The sequence below is a fragment of the Micropterus salmoides genome, unplaced genomic scaffold (genome assembly GCF_014851395.1).
Source record: "Micropterus salmoides isolate LMB-PRFRI ecotype aquatic unplaced genomic scaffold, ASM1485139v1 Ms_hic_scaffold_8, whole genome shotgun sequence".
In the NCBI taxonomy this organism is placed as follows: Eukaryota; Metazoa; Chordata; class Actinopteri; order Centrarchiformes; family Centrarchidae; genus Micropterus; species Micropterus salmoides.
This window is the reverse complement of record NW_024044570.1, coordinates 7,203,794-7,230,338: the sequence shown is the minus strand read 5'-3', so window position 1 is coordinate 7,230,338 and position 26,545 is coordinate 7,203,794. Positions and strand designations below refer to the sequence as shown.

At 39.4% G+C, this 26,545-nt stretch overlaps 6 protein-coding genes and 1 non-coding gene across 10 annotated transcripts in view; 4 read left to right on the top strand and 3 right to left on the bottom strand.

Annotated features, from left to right (window-relative positions):
• The first annotated feature begins 53 nt into the window (after positions 1-53).
• On the top strand, positions 54-6,429 carry eif4g2b (eukaryotic translation initiation factor 4, gamma 2b). The gene is given in 10 exon segments (XM_038705908.1): positions 54-159; positions 162-187; positions 667-795; positions 1,004-1,108; positions 1,554-1,769; positions 2,057-2,315; positions 2,516-2,720; positions 3,218-3,426; positions 4,570-4,691; positions 4,820-6,429. Coding segments are annotated over 10 exon segments (1,353 nt in total). The 5' UTR covers positions 54-143; the 3' UTR covers positions 4,886-6,429.
• LOC119894486 lies at positions 392-568 on the top strand. Its single transcript, XR_005442947.1, has one exon. It is a non-coding gene; the product is annotated as a small nucleolar RNA SNORD97 (small nucleolar RNA).
• A 240-nt stretch (positions 6,430-6,669) lies between the features above and the next one.
• On the bottom strand, positions 6,670-10,571 carry LOC119893632. Its single transcript, XM_038705916.1, has 5 exons — positions 10,434-10,571; positions 7,540-7,753; positions 7,237-7,335; positions 7,049-7,116; positions 6,670-6,837 (listed from the first exon to the last, which is right to left on the bottom strand). The coding sequence occupies exons 2-5, from the start codon at positions 7,747-7,749 to the stop codon at positions 6,678-6,680; spliced, it is 537 nt and encodes a 178-aa protein (XP_038561844.1). The 5' UTR covers positions 7,750-7,753; positions 10,434-10,571; the 3' UTR covers positions 6,670-6,677.
• On the bottom strand, positions 10,549-19,280 carry LOC119893631. The gene is made up of 6 exons (XM_038705915.1): positions 19,218-19,280; positions 15,711-15,759; positions 14,250-15,633; positions 12,799-12,939; positions 11,789-11,989; positions 10,549-10,622 (listed from the first exon to the last, which is right to left on the bottom strand). The coding sequence occupies exons 3-6, from the start codon at positions 14,514-14,516 to the stop codon at positions 10,572-10,574; spliced, it is 660 nt and encodes a 219-aa protein (XP_038561843.1). The 5' UTR covers positions 14,517-15,633; positions 15,711-15,759; positions 19,218-19,280; the 3' UTR covers positions 10,549-10,571.
• lyve1b (lymphatic vessel endothelial hyaluronic receptor 1b) lies at positions 17,079-21,238 on the top strand. Its single transcript, XM_038705909.1, has 6 exons — positions 17,079-17,242; positions 17,753-17,918; positions 18,765-18,904; positions 19,119-19,562; positions 20,346-20,424; positions 20,641-21,238. The coding sequence occupies exons 1-6, from the start codon at positions 17,143-17,145 to the stop codon at positions 20,834-20,836; spliced, it is 1,125 nt and encodes a 374-aa protein (XP_038561837.1). The 5' UTR covers positions 17,079-17,142; the 3' UTR covers positions 20,837-21,238.
• Positions 21,239-21,362: 124 nt separating this feature from the next.
• On the top strand, positions 21,363-25,217 carry cunh12orf29 (chromosome unknown C12orf29 homolog). Of its 4 annotated transcripts, none has more exons than XM_038705910.1 (7): positions 21,363-21,574; positions 22,359-22,476; positions 22,770-22,865; positions 23,043-23,159; positions 23,568-23,765; positions 24,332-24,501; positions 24,784-25,217. In XM_038705910.1, exons 1-7 carry the CDS (start codon positions 21,485-21,487, stop codon positions 24,964-24,966), a joined length of 972 nt encoding a protein of 323 aa, XP_038561838.1. In that variant the 5' UTR covers positions 21,363-21,484; the 3' UTR covers positions 24,967-25,217. The 4 variants fall into 4 exon arrangements, with proteins under 4 accessions (XP_038561838.1, XP_038561840.1, XP_038561839.1 ...); XM_038705912.1 differs by having other exon boundaries at positions 21,382-21,574; positions 22,775-22,865; XM_038705911.1 differs by having other exon boundaries at positions 21,571-21,658.
• Positions 25,218-25,253: 36 nt separating this feature from the next.
• Positions 25,254-26,545, bottom strand: part of cep290 (centrosomal protein 290) — a 41,389-nt gene continuing 40,097 nt past the window's right edge. The window contains 1 exon segment of the mRNA XM_038705917.1: positions 25,254-26,382. Coding sequence (XP_038561845.1) covers positions 26,147-26,382 — 236 coding nt within the window. The 3' untranslated portion in view covers positions 25,254-26,146.

Below are 26,545 nucleotides of genomic sequence, written 5' to 3'. Positions count from 1 at the left end.
GATCTTTCTTTACAAATCCGGAGGTTACGGCTTTAAAAAAAGGTGATCCTCTATGCCCACGTGACTTTCGACAGGTTCAGAACCAGCATTTCCTCAACCAGAACCAGAAACCATATGGCCCAGCAGCAGGTCCAGTCCAAGGAATGCCTCCACGATTCAGCAGAAAGGACAGCTCAATGCAGATGAGGTAACTAGAAGTAGTTGTAGCTAGGTTGCAGGATTTGCTCAAAAACATCATAGCAGTTTTTACTTTGTATTAAAGTGAAAACAATCAGGCCCCATTCTGTACCGAGGCAAAACCTTTGCAGATAAGAAACTGCACAAGGTACAGGATGATGATTAGGATTGTTGGCTGGATTGTGAAGGCCTACCTGCAAGTGTTGAAGTCTACATGCCCAGTGATTATAAAAAGACGCGTTATTCTGAGGAATACAACCTGCTACCAGTCTTGCTTCTACCTTTTACTCTGTCTTTAATCTCCATCTTTCCTGTCCTTCCTCCACTCTTCTCCTCTTTTCTTCAAACTGGTTGCTGGTCCGCTGACTGCGATTATGAGAGATGAGGGCATGGATTAGGCAAATTCAGATTTTGTTTTTAATATTTTAAAGACTTGCCATGACTAATGTATTGTATTCTCCATGTTCATGACGCTTTATGGACGTACAGATCAGCCTCAGACCTGCTCAGTCATTCCTCCTCAACAAGAACCAGGTACCCAAGCTCCAGCCACAGATCCCCACCATGATGCCTCCCAGTGCCCAGCCCCCCCGCACTCAAACCCCACCTCTGGGACAGGTGAGAGACACACTCTTAATCACATTTTGCCTCTAGCTTAGTTTAACTAACATAATCATAGATGGGCAGTAGAGCACAATTTAAGAATACAGAAATGTTTTAAAGATAATGTAAAGATGAGGGCCTTGCCAAAGTCAATCATCATACAATGTTATGGTTTCTTGGTCGAACTATTTCAGTGTAATAATGACATGACCCTTTCCCTCAGCCTCCACAGCTTGGCCTGAAGACCAACCCTCCGCCCATCCAAGAGAAACCTCAGAAGACAAACAAGAAACCACCTCCTGCTAGGGAAGAACTGCTTAAAATGACGGTAGGCAGAACAAAAATTGCGCATCTTCCACAGTGTTCAGTCTAGAACTGCTGCAGGATATAAGTAATGGTATATTGCTCTACACATTTGACTGGGCACAAGAAAACCAGCAAGGAATGCAGAAAGGAGGAGAATAAGTTAGAAACAGGTTGTGGCAATAGGTTGTATTAATGCATTCCTAACAGCACCAGACTGTTCCCCATTTCTAAGGTGCTGTGTGTCTCGGTTGGCAGCTTATCTTTAAAAAATAGCACTTGTGGGTTACGATTGGTTCACGACCAATGCAAGCATCTCCCTGCAGATTAATGTTCTGCTAACTAAAACACTTATAGCCTTCATATCTGAGTAGTCACAGCCGCTGACAGCAGGAATCAGTTTGCGTGTTTCATATTTGTTTATCAAACTGACCACAGTTCATTTCTATGCGCTTAAATCTTCACTTCAGGAGGCGATTATGACTGAATACTTGAACAGTAAGAACCTGACTGAGGCTGTGAGCGGTGTGCGAGAGATGAGGGCTCCCAAGCACTTCCTGCCAGAGATGCTGAGTAAGATCGTCGTGTGTTCCCTGGACCGTCCTGATGAGGACAAGGAGCACGCCAGCACTCTGATCCACACACTCCGCACTGAGGGCCTCATTACTGGAGAGAACTTCATGCAGGTACACACATCCAACATTCATTGTTTCTCACTTTCATAGTAGACGGACACACAAACAGTCATCGTTCAGAAATTGAAATTGATCAATTACAAAGACATAAAGATACTTGGTTACAGTAGCAGTTTGTGGTCTCTACTAGAAATGATTGCATCTATTAAATCCACCGCAATAATTTTAGGGATTTGCTTAGAAGGGGAGGAAGCAAAACCATCTGACCACTTAATTGATGAGCCAAGAAGAGGGCTGCGGCATCATTCACGCTCTGGCATTTCCCTCCATGTGTGCAGGCTTTCCTCAATGTCCTGGACCAGTGCCCTAAGATCGAGCTGGACGTGCCCCTGGTGAAGTCCTACCTGGCCCAGTTTGCGGCTCGGGCCATCATAGCAGAGCTGGTGAGCGTGGCAGAGCTGGCTCACCCCCTGGAGAACGGCACCCACTTTCCCCTCTTCCTGCTCTGCCTGCAACAGACGGCCAAGCTGAAGGACCGTGAGTGGCTTACTGACCTCTTCCAGCAGAGCAAGGTCAACATGCAGAAGATGCTTCCAGGTACTTTGGTCCTCTCTCCTGTGCCTGTTGTTCACATAGCCATTGAAGTTGCTACATGCATAAACTACTCCCATCATCCAACTGATAAAATCTTGACAAACGTTTAAAAATCCCCACTCCTCTACCCCTGATGCATCCTACTGCAACAGGCTTTGTCCATTGCGACCCCCCTCTGATAAGTGATTTGTTCTTCTCGGCAGAGATCGATCAAAACAAGGACCGCATGCTGGAGATCCTGGAGGGGAAGGGCCTGAGCTTCTTGTTCCCTCTGCTGAAGCTGGAGAAGGAGCTGCTGAAGCAAATAAAGGCAGACCCCTCTCCACAGTCCATCTACAAGTGGATTAAGGACAACATCTCTCCCAAGCTTCACACCGATAAAGGCTTTGTCAACATCCTCATGACCAGGTAAATATACAGCACTTTATAATAAAGAACACTGAAGCTTAAACAGTGCATGACACCTCTAGTGTGATTGCCATCGTTTGCATTTCCACTGCTTAGGGCTTTAATAACCATATATTTTTTATTATCAATTTGTTGTTTGGTATGTAAAATGTGAGGAGTGGAAAAATATACATTATTTTAAATATCAACTTAAATGTAATCAGTTGACAATGATTTTACATGGAGAAAAGCAATGAAATAAACACTGGAGTCACTGAAACCACCAGATGTTTATAGTCTTTGCTTGGGAAATGAATTAAGATTAATCAATTATCAAAATAGTTGCTAATTTTCTGACATAGCAGCTCTAAGATTAGGCAGTTGTGGGCGTTTGTACTCAAACATGAGGTGTTTTATTTACTGCTAAGGTGTATAAATTCAAAGAAATGGAGGACCACATATTGGAAATGATCTGACTGTAATAAACTGTTTTTTAAAAACCAAATTTTTTTCCCCAGTTTCCTCCAATACATCTCCCAGGAGCTGTGCATGACGGAGGGTGATGAGCAGCTGGCGGCCCCCTCCAAAGAGCAGCTGGAGCAGGAGAAACATCTGTTGCTGGCCTTCAAGCCCGTCATGCAGAAGTTCCTGCATGACCATACGGAGCTGCAGGTCAGCGCCCTCTACGCCCTGCAGGTGCACTGTAACGCCAGCGGGTTCCCTAAAGGTACAGTTCCCCCACATGTTTGACAGTCTACTAGAGCTACATTGATATAGATGTTAACTTATTGCAAATATGAAAGTATGTGTCATCCAAAAAGTCAAAAGACTTTTCAGTACTAAAGTACCCAAATAAGTTTGAGAAAGTTTAGAAATAATATCTCCATTACATTGTTTGTTCACCAGAGAGCAGTGACAGCAGCAACATTTCCTGCCAGTTAATCATTTTGTCATTTTTTGTCAAGTAGTATGGCTACGTTCAGACTGCAGGCCAAAGTGACCCAATTTCGTGTTTGTTTTGTTTTTTTTGCCCACATCTCAGATCTGATCTTTTTATGACAGTGTGAACAGACAAAGTCACATGGAATCTGATCTTTTCCACTTCGGAATTCGGCCACTTCCATATGTGGTCCAAATCCGATACAGATCGGATCTTTTTAAATGTGACCTGAGTCTGGGCACTCAGGTTGGAATTGATGTGACTTTGACGCGAGTCTAGAGCAGCTGTTGTCACATTTCTGCCGAAGACTGAGCCTCGGTGAAGGAAAAAGCTCCACAAAAGCTAGTATTAAACAGGCGGCTCTCTTTCTTCTTTACCTCGCTATCATCTGCCCACAAATTTCCTTTCTTACACCTGAAATCCACCGGACCGCGAGCTCTCATGCTACTGAACACTTGTCATAATTCGGGAGAAATGTGACCCGTGAGATGACGGTGAAATACGGGAGTCTCCCATGAAATTTAGGGGGGTAAGTAAGTAGGAGCTAACCTCTGTGGCTCTATTTACTTCTATACAACAGCGTGCTGCGTGTGACCTCGTGTTATTCTTCTGCACATGTGGGTCACTTTCAGGCTGCAGACCGTTCACACTGGAGTCTGATATGGGCCACATAATATAATAACAAGTAATAATATAATAACGGTCAAACAAAAATCGGATCTGGGGAATTGAGCATTAAGGCCTGCAGTGTGAACGTAGCCCAAGTTGTGTCTTGTTATATAGTAATGGTAAATGGTTTTGTCATTGAAAATTGTACAGCAGCACCTGGCGAAAAAAGTGATTTTGGAAGTACATTGCTAGTAGAACAAATTTGCTTGTTTTTTAGTGGAAATATTCATTAATGCTCTTTTAAAATTTCTGTCCACCAAGGCATGCTGCTGCGCTACTTTGTCAACTTCTACGACATGGAGATCATTGAAGAAGAAGCCTTCCTCGCATGGAAAGAAGATATTACCCAAGAATTCCCTGGAAAAGGAAAAGCTTTATTCCAGGTACAGTATGGGTTTTTGCAGTGCTGGGATTGCTCTCAAGCCATGCTAATTAGTGTGTGTGTGTGTGACTGGAAAAATTACAAAAATCTTGTACAAATTTAAGATTCACTTTGTTTTCGCTCTGTCAGGTCAACCAGTGGCTCACCTGGCTGGAGACAGCGGAGGAGGAGGAGTCGGAGGACGACGCAGATTGAGAAACCAAGCAGAAGCATCATGGTGTAGAAGATTGACCTTATCTTATTACAGTCACTTTTCCTTTATTAAAACTCCATGCTTAATTTAACCACTACCATGTGGCAGTCAGCTGCTTCTGTCTTGCAAATGTAAACTGAAAGCTTGTACCTGTAGGGAATCATGTGTTACCACTGGTACAGTGGAGATAGGCTGAGAAGCATCATTTTGATCTGTTGCCTAATGGATGTTTGATTTTGGATCTGTGTCCTGATCAGCTACATGAATTCTGGAGTGTCTCAAACATGTGGTGTTTTCTTTTTGCTCTTACTGTATTAAGTTTGTAACTTTTTTTTCACTGTAAGCATGTCTTTCATTTAAATTTTTACTGATTTGAACCTTCCCCAATAGGAAACTGCTTTATTTAAGAAAGTATAGGAGTTCCACCTAAATAACTAAATTAGTGGTGGTCTTCTCTAGTAAAAAGCATGAGACTATTAACAAAATCTCTTGTCGGTGACCTGCTTTGTGATCCAAAAGCAGGTGTGATCACCCTTTGCCTTGTGGTCCAGCCTGGATTTCCTTCCATCACACTCATGTGATCCTTAAAAATAGAGGGGATTAAAAGAAATCACCAAACAGGCTGCAGATAGATCCATATAGTGAAAGAACAAGACAATATGTGACATTCAGTCTTTTTTTGAGAAAGTGTGGAGAGCAAGAGAGTCCACTGAAGTCAGATTGAATCATAAGCTGGCAAAACATTAAATGGTTTAGTCTACCTAAAAGCCAATCTTTTTTTTTTTGTGATTGTTAACCCTCTTTTGTTAGATTTCCCTCTTTGTTGACTTTTATTACATGAGTGGTTGCAATACTCATAATCCTCCAAATGTTACAATATTTTTAAAAAGTTGCAATCATTGGTGTGCCGCTGTAACGTTTCAAAGTTGCCTGTGTTTCTACCTCTTAGTTAGATGGGCTTTGGTTATTTTTTTTGTGCTGGGATAATGGAATCTACTAAGAAGAACCTAGATCCCAAGCACATGCAAGTATTGGATTTAATCTTAGCCTAATTGCACAATAAATTTATCAAAGCAGTCTCTTCCAATGAAGCTTCACATGGTTTACAAGTATTAATGTTTAAGAACAGAAAAGGCTTTTTATTAACATGACGCGCCGCATCCTTCTTGAGAAATGTACCCGTTAAAAGGTGGGGTTTCGGGGTTTCGGCTCGCCCAGAATTTGGAATGACACTGTGAATGTGGCCTGTTTAATTTTGATTGCTCAACAATGAAAATGATACAAATGAATTTGTAATGCTTTTCTTAAATTGACAAAATATAAGCAAACCCTGAAGATAGGTTGTGATTGAACCCCTCCCCCCCTCGCCTCACTAAAATAAGTAACATTAAATGAATAAGAAACATCGACTTTTACCTATGAATTGTGCTCACAAGCCATGTTTATGTACAAGGCAATAGATTTGGATCATATTGCAAGGTATTCGAAATTATCGTGCACCTCTGTTGCTTTAATATCAATAAAGTCCAGTACATGAGCACCAAAATTATTTCTCACTTTTATTTACACTGATTTTCTTGACACATTCCTACATCAAAATGCTTCACACTCAGTTATACACTTTCACATGTGATGACAGATTGCAAGCTGGCATGTTTGGAGGGAGTCTGTTATGTCATCTCAGCTTTTCGCCCAACAAAATCGTTTCCTATAACTAATACTCAAGACCTGCGAAAAGTCTCCTCCACCTGCTGTCATGACCAAGCAAAGCAGGTTTCACCTTTTAATTGCTGTCTATTCCTGGTCTGTAGGGATCCAGAAGTATTCGACCACCTTTCTGCTTCTGCGTAGAGGGGCAGAGTCAGGTCGCTCTCCTCCGAAGGCGTGCAGCTCATCAAAGTGACTCGGACCCAGATCCCTCCCCATTTGTGGGGCAGAGACCCTCAACATGGTCCTTAGAAAAGATTTATTAGAAAATGTAAGTTCTTCCACTCTGTGGGGTTTCATGTACTGAATAATTTGAATGCTTAAATTCTCTTCCATGAATTGCCATCCAACTAAAACAAGGACATTTTTCTAGGCTCATGAAAAGTTGTCATTTTGGAGATACAAGGTTTCCACCTGACAACATGATTAGTAAAAGTTGCTGGTGGTTAAAGCGTTACCTGGATGAACTCCGTTCAGGCTCGTCAGGACTGGACTCAGGAGTGGAGATGAACACGGGGTCTCCCTCCTGAACGAAATCAAATGAAATAATGAACAGTTGTCATACATATTCACTGATCAATTAACATAAAAATCTATGCAGTTCTATTTTTTTTTCTGCGGCATTATATGTTATTAGTCATCTCACTGTGAAGTTTCTTGGGTTGCCATCTTGGTTTTTGAGAATTTTAACCCTCTGGTCGCTTTCTGTCATGCAGAGGAAATAACTCTTGATGTTGGCTTGACACTGTTGGAAAACACAGAAGATGTATTTTTGAAATGTATTAACCAGATGATGCATTGCAATATGATGTTATAATATGATATTTAACTTTTTTAACTATTTGCTGATGTATCATTGTGTATCAGTGTCATTGTGTAATGACAGTGAAGCCCATCAGAAATATTTTCAAGAATCTTGACTACAATTCATATCACAGTGCTTTCTTACTGCTTTGTTCTGCCTCAGGGCCTTCAGGTCCTCCTGAGCTCTGAACTTGTTGGATAAGTCCTGGTGCTTCTCCCTCCAGCTGAGACACTCGGCTGTTCTCTCCTGCCTCTCCTTCTCAGCCAGACGCCTCTCGGCCTCGGCCTCCCGCTGAGCCTGATTTGCCTTTTTGCTTTCCTCCTCCGATGCTATCGCCCTGCGCCTCAAATTCATCTCACTGTGAACACAAGACTGAAATGAAATCCCAAAATATCTTCTTTTGTTTTTTTTGCAGTCGGACTGCAGAGACATTTTGCCTTGTAATCGCGGTTCCCAGCCCCACATGGGCTTGGACATCTTATTATGCAGCGAAACAAAGCGATAAGATAATTAAGATGGAAATTTAACCCTCTTTTGTGTACCTGTGTTACCCAGTCATGTAGAGTGTTTAGATAAATCCATGCTAACTAAGCACATCTGGATTTAAGAATTTCCCCCAGTTGTCCTTTGAAAAATCACCCAAGTTCACTGACACTGCACAGAGACCACCTATGCTCATGTCCAAAGGAAGATGAAGAACTTTGTGCAGCCTTTTAAAAGCCATCATATGTCTTGTGAATCTCATCTTAGAATCAAACAACCCTTCTCCTCTCTGGCATCCATCTTTGTCTCTACTGTTTTCTTATCTTCCGCCGCCTCCTTTGAATTCTTATTCATTTTTCTTCTTCACTTCCCTCATCTCCACGGCTTTCCTCTCAGCTCCCCCATCCCCAATCAAGCTCTCAGTGGTCTTCAGCTTTCCCAGATACAGTGCCTAGTATGTAACAATGCAAGAATTTTGCTACCCCTCCTAACCAGGTCTGCCCAAACATTATATCTCAGCTGATCTCATACACCCCAGGTCGGCCTTTGATTATGCTCAAAGATTTGTTTTGTTAAAGGTCGTGTTGCAAAGAAACACGATGAATGATCTCAGGGATGCCTTCATCATTCAAGCAGAAATATTTTTTTATTACAGCTGATTTTCAGTTATGTTTACAAAGTGGCAACAAAATTGAGCATAATGTAAATCAGATGAATCTAATTTTGCATGCAGGTGAGAACAGAATGTCACAGAACAGAATATATATGTGATACAAATTTCACGTGACACCTTGAACAACTCGAACATGTTGTCACTAGCGAGGTTCACATTGGTTACTTTTAGGCAACATAACTACTTTATTAGGTTTCAGAAAGCAAAGAAAAAGTTCAAATGTTACCTAATTTATGTAACTTACATATTTAACAATAAATCAACATTGACTTTTGGCAGGAAGATGCCAGTAGAGCCAAATATAACTTACTGCAGATCGAAACTTTTGATGTTCATGATCTTCCTCTTGCCCATTTTTAGCAGCGTTATCTGCTTTGATGCTCGTGCGTTTGTGGCAAACATTGTTTAGATTAGATGTATTAGACTATTCGTCTGATCTGATGTTCTTCTAATGTTACAAATTATGCTCCCAGCTGTACACCCAGCAAGAGATGATCAGTCATTTCTGGTTATTGAAAAATTAGAGGTTAAATAGAGCTCATGTGCTTTTACAGTTGATGTATGATGCAGTCCACAACGGTGGTCCAAGATGAATTTTAACCAAATTGTCTGAAAGACTTCAAACATAAGAAATCACTTAGACTAAAATCTCATCTGGTTAAGGCGATTTCTTTTTTATGGTGATTTGTTATACAGTTACATAGTTTGCTTTTATGTGTTGATTTATTGCTTCCTATAGGTGAAGTACATCCCCACTGTAATCTTTGTTGATGAGGGGCTACAATCAGGTTTTACATTCAGCCTTGCTGTATAGGTTGTGACACTGTGAATCTAAAATATCCCTCCTCTGGCGCCCTTGACGTTGTTTCAACTTCCCCTCTTAAAGAAGTATTTAGCACCTTTGGCCCTATAGTCTATGAGCAATTCCTCAACAGTTCACATTGTTCTGACTGAAGCCTGATTAGTCTTAAAAAACTTGACCCATCACCTCAGGTTATGAAAAGTAAATACACACAGCATTTACAGGTTTTCAATGAATTCAAGCAGATGCCACTGATTAATGTATCCTGGTGTTGCTTTAATGCAAAAGTACTTAACAACCCTGTAAAAAAGTGCTACACACACTAAGTTTTATTATTGTTTATTATTATAACTGACTTACTCCATTCTTATTTGGACACTTTAACACTGAATATTTCTAAGTGGCCCTTGCCTCTTTTTTCCTCAGGTAGATACATTGCTGTTGCGAATAGCAAGCCCAACTGAAGTTTGGTGTACATCAGGGCTTATCCATGGTCCTCTTTAGTTTTCCTTATAAAAACTCATCTTTACTCTCTGAAGTGTAGTCATATTTCATATCATTGTTACGCATCTAACACACATGTCATAGCAACCTAGCCATAACAACTTGATAAGCCAATTTTATGTCTTTGGCTGTTAATCTGTCAGCATGTACTATTAAATATTTTTCTGACCAATAATAAGTTAATGCAGATTCAACATAAAGCAATATAATCTAGTTATCTAATATTTGACATTAGGCCAGGCTTTGAAATACCTCAAAGACCTTTTTGACCAACAGTTTGACTGACAGTTGATTTTGAACAACATATCAAGTAGATGTTCAATCAAATCTTTTTTGTCTTGTCTTACTCTGCAAAGAAATAATTTATGTTTTAGTGTCTTCTCACCTTGACCTTTTTAATGCCTTTTAACCATCTTTAGTTTTAAGAGAAACAAGGTTCATCTGTAACATCTAAGTTAGTGGGCATCAGATATCGTCTCTTGTTCCAGGACAAATTAATGTTCTATGTTTATATAAAATTCTAATGTCCCAAAATTGACTTGGTACACATTCAAGGTGCCAATGAAATATACCCACCTCTCTTTAATTAGGACATTTTCCTCTGTTATCTGTCTCAGCTTTTGTCGGAGGTCATCTCTGTCTCCCTCCACGCTCCTGTTCTCTTGCAGCAGGGCCTGTTTCTCTCCAGACACCCGATCCAGCTTCAGCTTCGTTTCAAAAATAACTCTTCTCTGTTTGCGCTAGTAAAACCTGCATATCAGTGTGCTACAGAAGAAAAGACAGATGCCTAATGGATGTCACAGGTCATAATTGAATCGATTCAGTCCACTGATAATATCATATCCTGTTTATGCCCTGGCAGGGATATTGATGCTGGAAACGGAAAGAGGGAACTCTATCGGAAAACTGTGCTAAAAATATTCCACATCCATTCTGGTTAAAGAGATGTCATCTGCAGTTTATTGATCTGTTCATCAACACATAATTATGGAAATGATGATGTACCATAAATTATTTCAGTACTCTTTTTAGCCCTTCCTCTTACCCGATGATCTGGAGAAAGATATGGGATTTCCACTGGCACCAAAAAGAGAGACCACCCCTGTCTTGTCATCACCTAACTGGCTTGAAGTGTGGCGTAGAATCGATTTTTATTTATCTTTTGTATGTTTTTAAGGCATTGTTAACAGTCTCCATCTTATTATTATGAGGGTCCCCACAACTGAAACCTTTGAGTCCTGCCTTAAAAGACATTTTAGCTTTAGGAATCTGCATAATTACCCATTATGCCCTGTGTGTGTTCTATGTCTCTGTTGTTTGAACATTGTATTGTCAACTCATTTGTTTTGGAAGGATAAGGCTGGCATTATTCCATATTTGTCTTCTAGTCTACAAATCTCATGTAAAGACCAAAATCTACTGTGCGTTAGTATGTCTCTCAGTACTTTCCAACTTTCTTACCCATATTCACTGTTAGATATAATGTAGCTTGTTTCAACACATTTATAGTATAATTGATAATTTCACCAGAATTCATTCTAATACATTTTTAGAGTAAGACATAAAAATACTTTGCATCACATTTTTATTAATAATATAGTCTACTGATTTTTAAACTTTAATTTTCAGTGCTGTAGGTATTTTCACACATGCTTTCCTTGCAGTAGCTAAATTGGCACTTAATCCCAGATTGCCTCTGTTCTACAACTACTGTGTCAGTTGCTGGTCAACAAAAAACATCTTAAATTTGAGATGAAGTTACATTGAGTGCAACACCCCACCCCGATGGAGTCACCAATGAACGTATACATTACATGTTGTGCTATAGTTGCTATGTTGCCTTTAATTATCTCTGCAGCTCTAACAAGTTGTTTATCGGTGAGCTGACAATATCTGTGTCAAACTGTGTGTGTGTGTGTGTGTGTTTGTACTTCTTTTTTAAGCTGCTGTAGTTCTTCACTCAGACGGCTCCTGTCTGCCTCTGCCACCTCTTTGTCCCTCTGACACCCAAGGGCCCGAGCTTCAGCTAGTGCCCTGCTCTTCTCTGCATCTCCTCTGGACTCCTCCGCCACACTTGCAGCTCGTGAGCACAACGTTGCTCTCTGCTGGCTCTGATACAGCTTCTGTTTGAGCTGATGGGGGGTCAGAGAGAGAGGTGGGTGTGTGTTCTGTAGTGACTTGCTCAGGAAACAGTAGAGGCCTGCCTTTGTTTCTAGATGCAATACGACTCCAACCACTCAGATTCAGAATGAGGGTCAGCAGTGAGCTGCTATGAGGCGTGAATGGATACACATAGGTTAATGGTACTACAAGAAACTCCTATATACATTTATGAAAGATCACCACTATCCTATAAGACTAAATAATGCAAAAATGTATATCTTGATATAACTCAAATGCTGTCTCCTTCTTCTTCACACTTCTTACACAAAGTCAGTTTGCTAGTCACGTAGCCCACTGCTCAGCCTGTGAAAACAGTTGTATGCTTTCTGTGGCTGTGGAGAAGCTTTGTCAAGTCTAAGAAAATAACCCTGGATGATGTCATATTGGGTTCATCAGGTTATCTCAGCTTGAGCTACACATTTATAACATATAGCTGTTTGTCTAGTGAGGGCAGACACAAAATAAGTGGAGACAGCTGCCATGGGAATAGCTTCATTTGTTTACATTAATTACACAATTACCTCCATCTTTATGATCAATACAGAACTACTATGTTGTACTGCAATACGACGCCAGTCAAGTCTAACTGTGTTTTTATTGGAGGACAGTGTTTTAAAGGGGACGATTGCCCGAATTAATTCTTTCCTAAAATGATGTGCGGGTGTTTTATGAAGACCTGTACGCTCTTTTCACCAGTGCTCACATGAGACATGCCGTTATTCTCTCTTATCTCTTGAGTGATGCACTGTTTAAAACTATGTCCAGTGTTTGAGTGTACCTCTTTGACCTGAACCTGCAGCTCCTGGTTCAGATTCCTGAGGTTCCTCATGGTCAGCTCATTCTCTGTGCGCATTGTGATCCTCTCCATATGGATCTCATTTGATAAGTACTTGTTTTCTTTTCTCAGATCCTCGCATTCCTGAGGAACGTTTACATCATCAGTGACATGTGGTGTGGAAGGACACGAGCTCATAAAATGACTGATTACACACAATTAACCAAAAAACTCAGGTTGACCTTTTGTTAATGAGGCTAAAGACATAAAGGACGACTTCTCTGGATGCACAGTGCTTTGGTTTGTGACACTGAAAAGTACTGACTTAAGGAGACTGACTGGTGCCAGTTAGAAATTCCTAATCCTGACCTTCAATGGACATTTTTTCACACTTATCACAGCAAATAATAAATTTTTATTTATTTTTGGTAATTTTATCTTTTAGTGAATATTTAGGACCCTATTTAAACAATCTAAAGAGCATGGGGCAATTGCATTCAGGGCGTGTCCAACTCTTCTTTTGGTGGTTAAACAGCACATAATCTTGGTGCAAAGTAAAGCACAAGGTGCAAAGGGGTTGCATTTACTTAGTCTCTTAAGTATTCATAGGTGTCTTTTGGGTGCAACATTAATTAAACCAATAAGAGTGCCATTTCACGGTCCCTTAAAAAACCGGGTGCTCCTGACAGACTGATTTCCGCATTATAGACATTCGTCTCCTCTATCAAAAGGTAAACGCCATTGACTTTTGGCACAAATGCTTTCTGCTGATAATGAAGATGATGTGATATGATTGAAATGTGTTTTCAGGGAGTGGATTTGGAGGGAGGACTGAAGGGTGATTTCATAGTTCATTCAAGTTTGATGAACACAAAACCACAATTCTCTAGCCACTATTCGTTTGCTATAATAATATATTTATATATAGAAATAATATAATCTATAGTACAATATTTTATATATAATAACACACTTTTTTTCCAATAATCATAGGCTTGTGTATATAATTAAAACATTTTTAATGCACGTTTATGTCTGCCATTTCAGCCCTCCTTGTGGCTCCTGTATATCCCATCTGCAGTGTGTTACAGTGCGGACAAATAGCGGAATACATAATCAACATCTGTTTGTGTGACCTTAGGACGTAACACTCACATATTTCCTTTATTTAAGTTTTTCATTCAAAACAGATAGAGTTAGGCTTTTGTACTGTATAATGTTTCCCTTTTAATTGTCAGACTTAACAGTATGACTTTAGTTCCTTCTTTTTTGTCTATGGGATCATAACATTCAATACTGAACTTCTACTGGGCCTGTGGAATTGAATATTTGGTATTCACCTAGTATTGCTAAGGGATAGAGTATTGTAATATATTGTAATAATTGGGAATCAATATTTTTCCTAAAGATCATTAGTTAAACAGAATTCTGAGGATGCTTGATCCAACACTTACCTTCCTCTTTCTGACTAGCTCTCCTTGCAGATGGTTGATCTGGAGGAAGGAGCCATTGGAGCTGATGGCGCTGACTGGCCTGACCACCCGTACAGGTCTCACGGACGGTCTGGTGAGACCTTTGACCTCTTCCACTGTCCCGTTCCCGAACCGGCTGCCTCTGTTAACGTTACTGCTGCTCATGGAGAAAGACTTGTACAGGCTGTCGTCTAACAGGGACGTCCTAGCCGTCTGCAGGTCTGTGTGGGATTTGGCTCTGAGGGACATTTTCAAAGCCAGATCAGTGCAGTTTTGTTAAAATATTATTTCACCACAATTGTAATGAGGCTCTGAGAGCAGACAGGGCTCCCAGTTTGTGTTCACAATGGAAGCATGTGGTGTAAATGAAGTTCTCAGTTTCATGTTGAGTTCCTTGGGTGGATACTATCACCAACCGAGCATCATTCATTATTCACAAGGTAACATAATAGGGCAAACCTGCATGGGGCAGAGGCATACAGTCTTTGTGTTTTTGGTATAAGGGCATCTTTTATCTTTTAAAGTGTGAAATACAATTCAAATCCTCACACTTTTAGTCATACTACCACTCAACGCTGATGAGCACATGAACCCAAAAAGGGTTCAGACCTCATAGCAGATCTTCAGGCCTTCTCGGGTAGACGGAGCAGAGGGGACCAAGAGGGCCGAGGCAGGGCTAGTGGGTACTGAGACTCCAGAAAATGCAAAGAAAAGCAGGAGGTCTGTTGTGTTTTAATGAGAAAAGTGTTCTCACTGGCACTTCTTTTGGCAATGTGTAAGGGAAATTGACAATTACCGCTTCGTTATTTGAAGAAAGCCAAAGATGTAATTATTTAGTTGTTTCACTTTGACATAGAGGACCATTTCCTGCACTGGTTTCTTGCAAGACCAAGACTGATGGATTGAGTAGCTTTTAGGCATTCCTAGACACCATTTCTCCATGGGTAGATAACGGTTAGTGATGGAATTAGATCAACAGTAAGAATAAACTTCATTAATATTTCTTCAAAACATTGTTATGACTAAGAGTAAAAAAAGACATGTAGGAGTATAAATGGTATAAAATATTACTTATTAGGAGTAAGTATATTATTTGACAAACCAGTCTGAAAGGAAATATCTGTGTTGGCTTTGGATCAGTGACCTCAGAAAAACTGTTTCAATTACAAACTCCTCTTGTCCCTGAGGACGACTTTCTGTAATGATACTGCGTGAAGGAAATTGTCACACTTTTATCACTGAATTATGCTTTTCTCTACACTCTTCCTGACCAGGGAAGTGTGACCAATTAGCTTCTCCTCCTGCTCCTATCTGTGTTACGCCGTTGTATCCCATACAGCCCAGTCCGAGTCATCCGTGCTGCAGCCTGAAACAGACAGTAAGCTCCATTATTGACACCATATTCACTGAGTCATGAAAGTAGGACAAGTTGAACTGTCTCACCTTCTGCATGAAAACATCCTCGCTGTCAGCACGTGTCTGGTTTGAATTCCTGGAATATAATGAAAATATAAGCATTAACTGAGCTGAGAATGGTGATGTTTGATCTGGGAGTAATGATGTTCTGCATGAAGCATCAAAACGTTGCCATCGGTGCAGCTGTTAACATTGCTTATTATACGCCACAGTCCATCAACATGTGAATAATTTAATTGTAAAGTATTTATAGAGCCCTTTTATACAGTGCCTCAACCCTATAGATTAAACAAATGAGATGTGACATGTGAATTTATGAGTTTTAGAGGTGCTGGTAAGTGGATCTATAGTTTCCTTTGGAGAGAGCTAGGCTATCTGTTTCCAGTCTTTACGCTAAGCTAAGCTAAGCTAACTTTTTGCTGGCAGTGGCTTCATATTTAACCACCAGATTTGCCAGTTGTATTGATCTTATCTATCTTTGGGCAAGAAAGTGATTAAGCATATTTTCCAAAATGTCGATTATCTAAGCTTGCTCGTCCTGCCTGGTCAGTGATACAGGGAACACACATTTGTAACTTTAGCTAAGCATGACATATTGTTTGCACTCTTTACTGTAATTTACATTCTCAGGTTTTTGCTAACGGAACACACGAAGAAATAACTAAATGTATTTTAGGATAAACCCAGTTAAAAATAAATAGATACATAGGCCTTAAGTGGCACAGCTGGTTAACAAGACAAAATTGTTCCTGTAACACTATTGTTGGACATCCCTTGCTGAAGGCCAGAGGGCAATGTGGTGCAGCAGAAACATTATAGAAGAATACCACAATTAATCAGAGAACATGAGAGCTGGCAATGATATAGAAGAAGAGTAAAGGTAAAAAAAAAGCACAATGTGGAGGAAGTTCCCTTTCCGACCAGCCTGTCAGAACAAACATATCTCTGGAAGATACATGCTGGCAAAGCAGAAAAACTCCAAACCACTGAAAACCTTTAACACATTTTCTAGAATATTGCTTCATCCGTATTTAACTGAGAAGGCACCATTTTGATAAAGGAGCATGAAGCAACGAGCCCACATGACTGATCTGCCCTTTAATCACGCCAAGAGGATTATCTCTTATTATTTATTTCTGCCAGAACACCAGTTAAACCTCATGCTTTCTGTCATCCTGCTTTAATGTTTCCTGGAAATCCTTTTTAACAAGTTTTTAACAAGTTTAGCATTGAACATGCTATGTTTGTCATATATCTTTAATTTGATAAACAAAACAACAAATCAAAACACGGAGTTAGTTTAATTGTCAAGTCCTGTTTGTTATCACATAAAGGGTCATCACGCAGACTTGACCTCTGCTTCCTGTTTCCTCGTCCCATTCACATGACATTTGTTCTGAGGCTTTTCCCCTTGCATTCACTTTATTTGGTTTTTCACCTTCAACCACTCCAGTTATATATGTTTTATAAAAAACATGGCAAGATTTTGTTTTTTTACTCAAAACTTACTTTTATTTTTTGCAGCATTTTGTTGGCCTCCAACTCCAATCAAAATGAAGGTAAGCTGTTTGTTTCTGATATAGGTGGAGCACCACAATTAGACCAAATACTGGAACATTTATGTGTTTTATGGTGATTGTTTATTTTCATGCATTTTGAATGCATGAATGTATAACATTAAATTTGTTTTGTTTTTCTTTTCTTTCATGCATGACCTTTTAAGGTGAAACTCTTCTTGGTTGCTTGTCATGTGTTTCAAGTTAATTGTGTGACCACAGTCAGATAAAAGTATCAAGAATGAATCAAACAATGTAAGATCATCAAACAGTATCATGAGTTAAATGTGGAAAAGGACTGTTTACTTTATAGTACAGTATCACTTTAGGTTGAAGTGATCTAACTATGAAATGACACAATTAACACAAATATGGTGCTTTGAAAATAATCATGATACTTAAATTTACACATAAAGAAACCTTTCATACTTAGTCCAGAATGCGTGATAAGCTTACAGACATGCTGATGTTTCTGAATGCTTTTTAAATGTGTGTATTTTTACAAAATGACAGCAGTCCCTCAAAGTAGCAGAGCTGCTGGAGTCTTCATACTTACTGAAGGAGGAGATTACACCTTTAACTTCACTGAGGGCAGAGCTGCCTGCCTTTCACTGAACATCACCATGGCGACCATAGCCCAGATGGAGCGAGCAGTACAGCGTGGATTGGAGATGTGCAAGTAGGCTGACTGTTGAAGTATTGACTAATATGCAGTGTTGAAGATTTATGGTTACAAAATTCCACACTTTAATATCAATCAATTATACATGTTAAATATTATTGAACCAAGTGCCACCAGTCAGGGCCACCAGTACCCGCTGATATTGAATTAGAAACAAGAAACAAAACAGAAAATATGTATAAAAAGTAGGATTTTAAATTAAATGGGAAATTCCAGAATTAAAAACACCAGGGATTTGTTGTCAACATTATGATCATACACCTAAAGCTTGATAAGTAACCTGCGTAGTTATTTAACTGAATCAGGCCCGGCTAACCAAGCCTAGTTTTCTGAACTGCAAGTGCAGCTCATAGAAATAAATGCTGTCTGTACATACAGTGAATATTTGTCACTCAATTACGTACATATTTCAGTCTGAACATGCTGTTCTCTCCCACTCCTAAACACAGAAGGGTTGCAGATTCACAGAGAAGAATTGACAATTCTCTTGAAAGAGTGCTCAGCCAATTTATTATTGCCCTGCTATAACATTATCAGGCTCATGATTGACAGTTTTTTTAAAATAAAGTATCAAAAGCAACGCAGCAGAACCAGAAATATCATCAATAATAGCAGAGGCTAATGTAGCCTCAAGCTGCAAGCCTAGCCTGCAGAGGTCTGGTTACTTGGTCTTGTAGTCTTCAGCGCCAACCAATCAAGTGATGTCACTTGAGGCGATTTTATCAGATTGTATGTAATGTTTTTCACACCAAGACCTGTAAAATAATAGTTCACACAGATGCTAATTTTCTCAAACCAAGCTTCATATTTTAATTATCTGCACTTCATTTACTATTTTAACAGATATGGCTGGACAGCTGAACAGATCGCAGTTGTCCCACGACTTACATCTGCCAGTACCTGTGGACAGGGTAAAACTGGGGTGGTGAAATGGTATGCAAGTGCAGATAAAAAGTTTGGTGTATTCTGCTTCAATGCATCAGGTACTGTTAAATTTCTGCACTCCCACATACACTCAACAATGTGCAATGTGAACTGCTAAAACATTTTTAAATATAAAAATCTGCATTATTAATTTCTCATTTACTAAACCTGAATTAGCATTCACCTTAACTAGTAATGTTGATAATCAACAGAAGTGTATTCTGAGCATCAGCTGGCTTAAATGTAAACTTTTTTTCGCCTCACCACTTGCAGATTTTGAAGAAAGTCTAAACAAATCAACAGCAGGTCCACAAAGCTCCAAGTTCCCCACCACACTGACAGCACTGACGCAGACCCCAACACCTTCCTCACCTGTGCTCAGATCAACAACCAGTTCTCCACCTTCAAGGAAGCCAAAAACAACCAGTTCTCCACCTTCAAGGAAGCCAATAACAACAAAAGCCCCTGAGCGGACATCTTTTACTTCAGCTTTTACTCTTCTGGTCAAGACAACACATTCCACCAGGGTTTCCTCCACCTCCTCCACTCTTAAACCTTTCTCCACCCATATTCCTACTTATCTTTCTCACCATATCACCTCAAAACCCACTGTGGGGAGCTTTGCCAGTTCTACTTCTGCGCATCCCTCTGACTTCTCTGTTTCCTCAGAGTCAGTGACGCCACACCTGGTGAGCCCCGCAAAACCTTCTCCAGGAGGTACGTCTTCTTTCATTTGTTGATTCACATACATTTTTTGGTGGTTCTGTGACATTCGCTATTTCTAAGAAGAGGTAAAATTGTCTAACCCCTTTTTGTTGTGAAAATCTGATTTTGTATGGCAGTGGAATTCAAGGGGTTGAGAAGGGAGGGATGGACACCTGTAAATTATGTTGCAGATCTTACTAGTGACCAGTAGAGGTCAATATGAGTCACACATAAGGGAGTTTTTATGTGTATCAAAATCAGAATTGATTATAACACTGTAACCTGTGATATTGTACAAAATTTGTGAAATAGAAGTTGGAACTCCTGCAACTACACAGTAAATAGTTTGATACTAAAACACTGCAGTGGATTTGAAAGTGTTGGGGATGAATGGATTGATCATTTTCCCTTAAATTCCAGAAACCAGGGTTCAGTTTACAACTCGTGAATAAACATTTTATTGCCAGAATAAAGTTTGTATTTTTATCAGAATTAAAATAAAGTTTCAATAATCAGATTTTGGTTACTAGGGGGAAGAAAAACACCACAACAAGTGCAAACTTTTAGAATCATTAAAATACTTATCTCAGAATTAGACCATTAACAATTAATGTAAAACACAAAACAAAACAACAAATACCAAGTGTCTTAACAAGGTTTTATGATAGGTGGATCAAGATAGATTGTGGGTAATAGAAATACTATGGCCAACTACCAATCATCACGGTAACAGGTTGTGACAGAATTAAATAGAGTTTGTGGTATTCAATCATAAAATCTCTGTTTACTTCCCAGATGTACCTACAACACTCATCATTCTTGGCATCATCCTTCTCCTCCTGACAGCAGCAGGTGTTGTGTGGTATTACAAACTGTGAGTCACGTTGTCAGATGTCCTGCATTTCTTAAAGCATTGTCTGCCCCCCCCCCCCCCACTAACTTTTAATCAGCTTCATTTCTTTCCATGTGTAATGGAATGAACTGATACCAGAGAGGGAAATGACCTTAGATCATATGTTTGTACTGACGTTAATATGCTTTTAGTAATCTGTGTTTCTAATTAGTTTCTTTCTTCTCATTTTTGGAAAAGGAATATTTCCACCCTTTGGTCTCACAGGCGGATGAAGGACAACACAGAGACAGAGATGTGGAAGCACACCGACAGTGAGATGGACATGTACAATCTCGATGAAGAAGATGAAGATGAAGAAGAATTAGACATAAAATACTCCAGTAATATCATACTGTGTGTGAATCCAGACATCAAAACAAACTCTTCAGAGTAGCTTTATGATATTTCTGTGAACCTTTTTGTGAAGTGGATTGAATTAATTGCTGCAACAGTGTTGCCTGATAAATGTCAGTAAATGTTTTAGATAAATGCCTATTTCAGACTAGAGGTCAGTTTACTTTATAACTGCCTTGATTGGTTTATTGTTCTTGAGTTTGTACATGTGCAAATACACAAGCTTACTGTCTCGGTAGAGTGGAAAGAAGCAATTATTAATTTTGTATGTTTGTGTGTGCGAATGAGCCTAGAGAGAGAGAGAGAGCAACATTGTGAACATTTAAGCATGCTGCAATTGTCCAAAATAAATCATTCTACAAATAGAATCAAGTCAATAATCTACCATAATATTGTATTAATTTCAATTTTAACAAGAGATTAAACATTATGTGTCATTAAATGCCTGTTTTCCTGCGGTTTACTCGAACCCCATCCACACAGCATAGTGTCGCTAATGAGCCATTTCATTGTTTGACAACCGTAAAAAGAAGAAGTAGCAGCTCCTCACGTGACAACCACTCACATCCCGCTCGTCTGCATCCCGCTAGCTCCTAAAACGCCGACATGACATCCATTAGCTCTGCTCAGTGATAAAGACAAACGTGACCAGCGGGCTTCGAGTGGCTGTTACATAAAATACACAACCATGCGACGTTTGGGGTCAGTTCAGCAGAAGATACCGTGTGTTTTTCTGACGGAGGTGAAGGAAGAACAGTCCAGAAAACGAGACCGTCAGGTGAGCGCAGCTGCAAACACAGCAGCTATGGATTTATAAACAGTACGAAGGGCTGCTGCTGCTGCCAGCATGGATAAACAGCGAGTAGGTTGACCAAAGAACCAACACGTCTTTTTTTTAATTTTTTTTATCCTAGTAGACGTGGCGCTAATGTTTGGACGCACTTGCTGATGGTTGAAGCATTTTTCTCTGGTCATCAGTGAAGCATGTATTTGCCATGAATCCGCCCTCCTCTGTTGCTATTTGAACGGTAGTGTAGATGGTACTACATTTATAATCATAAAAGAATAATATAATTATAAATCCACACATTTGAGAAGCTGGAAGCGGCTTATATTTGTCATTTTGCTTCATAATTGACGTTTAGAATATCATATTTGTTCAGGATTGTTTTGATTGACTATTCAAAGAAAAGAATAAGTGAATACACAACTTTTTAGCTACTAAAATGTACAGTACTGGACCTGTCTCATGTAATAATGCCATTATTTACTGTCAGAAAAATAAAATATCTTCTCTCCTGCTTGATATATAAGTAATCTGGCCATTAAAGCTATTTTACTGAATGTTATTGATAAGGACATTAAAATCAGATGATGTATAATATCTCAATGATTTATTTGTAAATTATCTGCATAATTGTGCCCTTTTAAATTATTTTTACCCATATGACACTAATGTTAAGATGAATGGGTAGGCTAGCTATAGGAATAACAATTCTAATGTTGCTTTTCAGTTGTTTTCTTTGAACTTAAGTAGTTAAAACATCTGTGTCTCTCTTCAGCAATTTCACGTTGTTGCCACTGAAAACGTGAACCCTGTTGCTCTGGAGGCGAACATTGATTGTGCACTCACCACAGAAAAACTAGATGGCACTTGCTGTTATGTTACAGTTTATGAAGGTGAGTATTTCTCAGAATTACAACTACAATACAAGCCTGCGTGAGCAAGGAGCTGGAGGTGCAGCCTGCTGAACGTTTTACCATGTAAAAATACAGAAAGTTAGTAATAAAAGTTAATAATGTCAGATTTGTTGCTTTTTCTGCTTCATATTGTATGTTGTAAATTGAATTACTAGCACTTTTTAAAATCTAATAATAATCTTTCTCCTACAAGTCACCTTCGTTGTTTATCTTGTTCACTTTCTTGCAGTGGGGTTGATTAAACTGTATGATGATTTATCTTTATTCTGTAGGGCAGCCTTACCTCTGGGCTAGGCTCGACAGGAAACCCAATAAACAGGCAGAGAAGAGGTTCAAAAAGTATCAGCATTCTCAAAAGAGCTGTAAAGGTATTTAAGCTTTAGTTCAGTACATGTAATGAAGAATGTGGGTAAAATGTGTCATAAAAGTTTAAATCTTTAATAGGGTTGTGCCACTTTTCTTCTCCTGTGCTTTTGTGCATTACGTGTGGAACACTTGCTTTATTTCTCCAGGAAGGCTGGGCTAGTTTTATTCCTCTATTTCAGGATTCACATGGAATGTAGAGGAAGATTTTAAGAGGGTGCCAGAGACGTGGATCCCAGCCCACAGAGTCAAACACCACAATGGCCATCCAGTGCCTGATGAGCACGGACACATTCCAGGTGCTGAAGTTTAACCATTACTCCTCAAGTAAAATAAAGATACTATTTTAAATAATTTCACAAAACTGTGCTGCAAATTTTCTATTGCAGGCCCCATAAGTTAAACTATGGATTATTCTAAAGTGACTGTTATGTTGTAAGAATACAGGATGTAATTGGTCATAAAACACATTCACCTCATCCTGCAGCCCAGAACAGTATAAGGGGATACAGAAAATGAAATGTATGAACAGTAAAATTACAACAAATCACAACATAAACCTATATTGAGTTTAGTATAAAATTATCATTGGCAAAATAATTAATTAAATAATTTCTAGATTCCATTAAGGACAGCAACCAGGAATATTTCTGTATTGTGGATGATGCTGCCTGCAAAACAGTGATTTGGTTCTTGTGAATATTCAGGCTGGGTTCCTGTGGAGAAGGACAACAAACAGTACTGCTGGCACTCTTCTGTGGTGGATTATGAAGTCGGGGGAGCTCTTGTTCTCAGGCCTAGCGCTGACGACGAAGGCATGCTAGAAATTGCAGCAGTCCCATTGACCGCCCTCCTGGAGCAAACGTTGGAGCTCATTGGAACAAACGTCAACGGAAACCCTTATGGTAATGTGTTACTGCATTTTCCTTTGTGTAGGGACGGTAGTTTTTTGTGTTTGTCCATTTTAAAACCACATTGTTATTATTGCGGTGCCTTGGGTAGGTTGTGCTCGAAACATTTTCAAGTGGCCTTTTATTGTGGTCGGCCTAAGGCACACCTGTGCAATACCCATGCTGTCTGATCAGCATCTTGATATGCCACACCTGTGAGGTGGATGGATCTAGGCAAAGGAGAAATGCTCACTAACACAGATTGTGACAGATTTGTGAAGAATATTTGAGACTGATTTCACAGAGTTTGTTGGCACATTGCTACATTTCTGTTTCTAAGTTACAGAATAACAGAATAGTGTGGAAGAATCGTAAAGAAACATGTATTGCTACGCCTACTTGTGTGTATGTGCTTCCTGGTGCAGCTGTACTAGTGGTCAAAAACTCTACAGGGTACCTTTTGAGTCAATCTGGAGTTTACCTGCCTTAAGGTTTAATGGAGACATTTTAACCTTATCAGGACATTTTAGAGAAAACATAAAATATAGTTTATTTGTAACACAGTTTTAATGTCCTAACAGGATTGGGGAGTAAGAAGCAGCCTGTCCACTGCCTGGTGTCACACGGGAGTGTTCAAATCAGAAACCCTCCACCAGTGGACTTCCAGCAGCTGTGCTCCTGGTTCCAGGAGAGTCCAGAGGGTCGAGTTGAGGGCATCGTCTGGCACTGCAACGACGGCACGCTCATTAAGGTAGGAAAACGTAACTGTGTCCGCAGTGCTGATCAGGTGACTTCAGTTTCTTTTTGAAGATCTTCCCAAACTGACCATATTCATAGTATGTCCTTTTCCCTTTATTTGGGAGAGAAATTTACAACTGATTAAATAAAAATAGAATTAGTGAGGATGTTTTATATTTATTCCAAAATTCAGAAAAAGTTGATTATTTTGATTTTAAAAATATATTGAACTGTTTTTAATTAGCTGTAATACCAATGAAGGCCATGAGCTGTTGAGTGGCTGTTGTGTCGGCAGGTTCATCGTCATCACCTGGGACTGAGGTGGCCAGATGAGGAAACCTGCCTTGGTGACAGGTCGGTGGTCATTCATGTTGATGGGATGGTTGATGAATACAACAGCAAGGACTTGTTCACATCCTTCTCCAGACTAAATGGACGCTGTTTCAGCCGACTTCAGGACATCCAGTTTGAGTTGTAGACCCAGTCGGAGAATATCAAACCTTCCCACTGTGGCGATAGCTGTTAGATATTTTCACCAGTAATTCCAGTTGAGTACAGGGGAGTGTCCTAAAACCTGAAGACAGTTTTACATTTGCCTTGCAGAAATGTGTACAGCTTTAGTGTAGATATGAGTGACCGACAACTTGTGTTGTAAAAATGTTCCATTAATATACTGTATGTTACAGCTCTTCTATTGCTAAGTGAAGAATAAATGTATGTGAGTATGTACACCTTTTTTATTGAACAGTTTTTTATAAAACAGTCTGATTAGTACAAAAGCTGTTTTATTGAAAAAATTACCTCAGCACAATGTGTCAAAACTGTACAAATATAAAGAAATAAATATGCGTCCAACCTATAAACAACCCAAAAAAAACCAGCTGCCATGTGGGGAAAAAAATGGAGGAGCTACATCACTTTACTGTTAAAAGGTAAACTTTACTTTTAGGCTGTTCTGAAAAGGGGATATTTTATCCTACCATTTCCAGTGACATTGCTTAGGGAATGTGAGTGCAAGATTTCAAACTGCATTACCTAAAAACTCTTGAGTGGTCAGTGCTGCTATATCAATATTGAATATCTTAGTACTTAGTAGAAGTAGAAATTGTTTGTGATCCAGAGATATTTAGGGCTGGACATCGTTTGGAAACATTACATACTAGTGCTGATACGATACCAGAGTTTTAGTACAATTACCAAAATGTATTTAGAAAAATACCGACAAACATGTTTAGTTTAAACCTATTTCTGATGTAACACATGAAGCTAAAGTTCTTAACGGGTAAATTGTCTAAAGGTGAAGGTAAAGGCTCTGTAAATATTTATGTATTAGAAAAAATAAACCTTTCAATCTAAAAATACATATTTATTGTCCTCTTTACATGTTTGCATTTGTAGGATGAATATTATCTGTTACCATATAGCTATTGTCCACACCAACAGATACTTATTGGTTATAATTATTGGCCCTGAAATTCCACGTCTGTGTCTCTGCTGATTAGACATTCTTTGGTCAACGTTTGGTGCCCGACTGATCCAGCCCTAGAGATCTAAATTGAAAATCACCTTAAAAGTTTGAGTATATCCACGTTTAAAGACCAACAACCACTGAAGTACATTCAGGTGTAGGTTAAGTCGGAATTAAAAGTAACCCTGAGTTAGCTGATCGGCTTTTCAGCCTTTACACCAAACTGATCACACACCTTCTTCAGCTGTTCCTCCAGCAGAATGTTCTTCTTGACCTCTAAATTATAGTTATATTTTAAGTCTTCAATCTCTTCAAAAAAGGTCGGGTCAAAGCTCTCCAGTTCTTTCTTGAGCTTTTTAAGCTCAGCTTGAAGTTTAGTATTCTCTGTTTCAGCTGCCTGTAGACGGTGTCTGAGCTTCCCTTGATCTAAGAATACAACAAGAGACACAACGGAAATGACTGTTGTTATTCATAACAATTAACATCATGTATATGTTAGGATGTTTTGTCTAGCTAAGTTAAAACGACGTCATAATGTGTAAAGACATTAAATGGAGACCCAATTACAGACAAAGCTCATTATGATGTT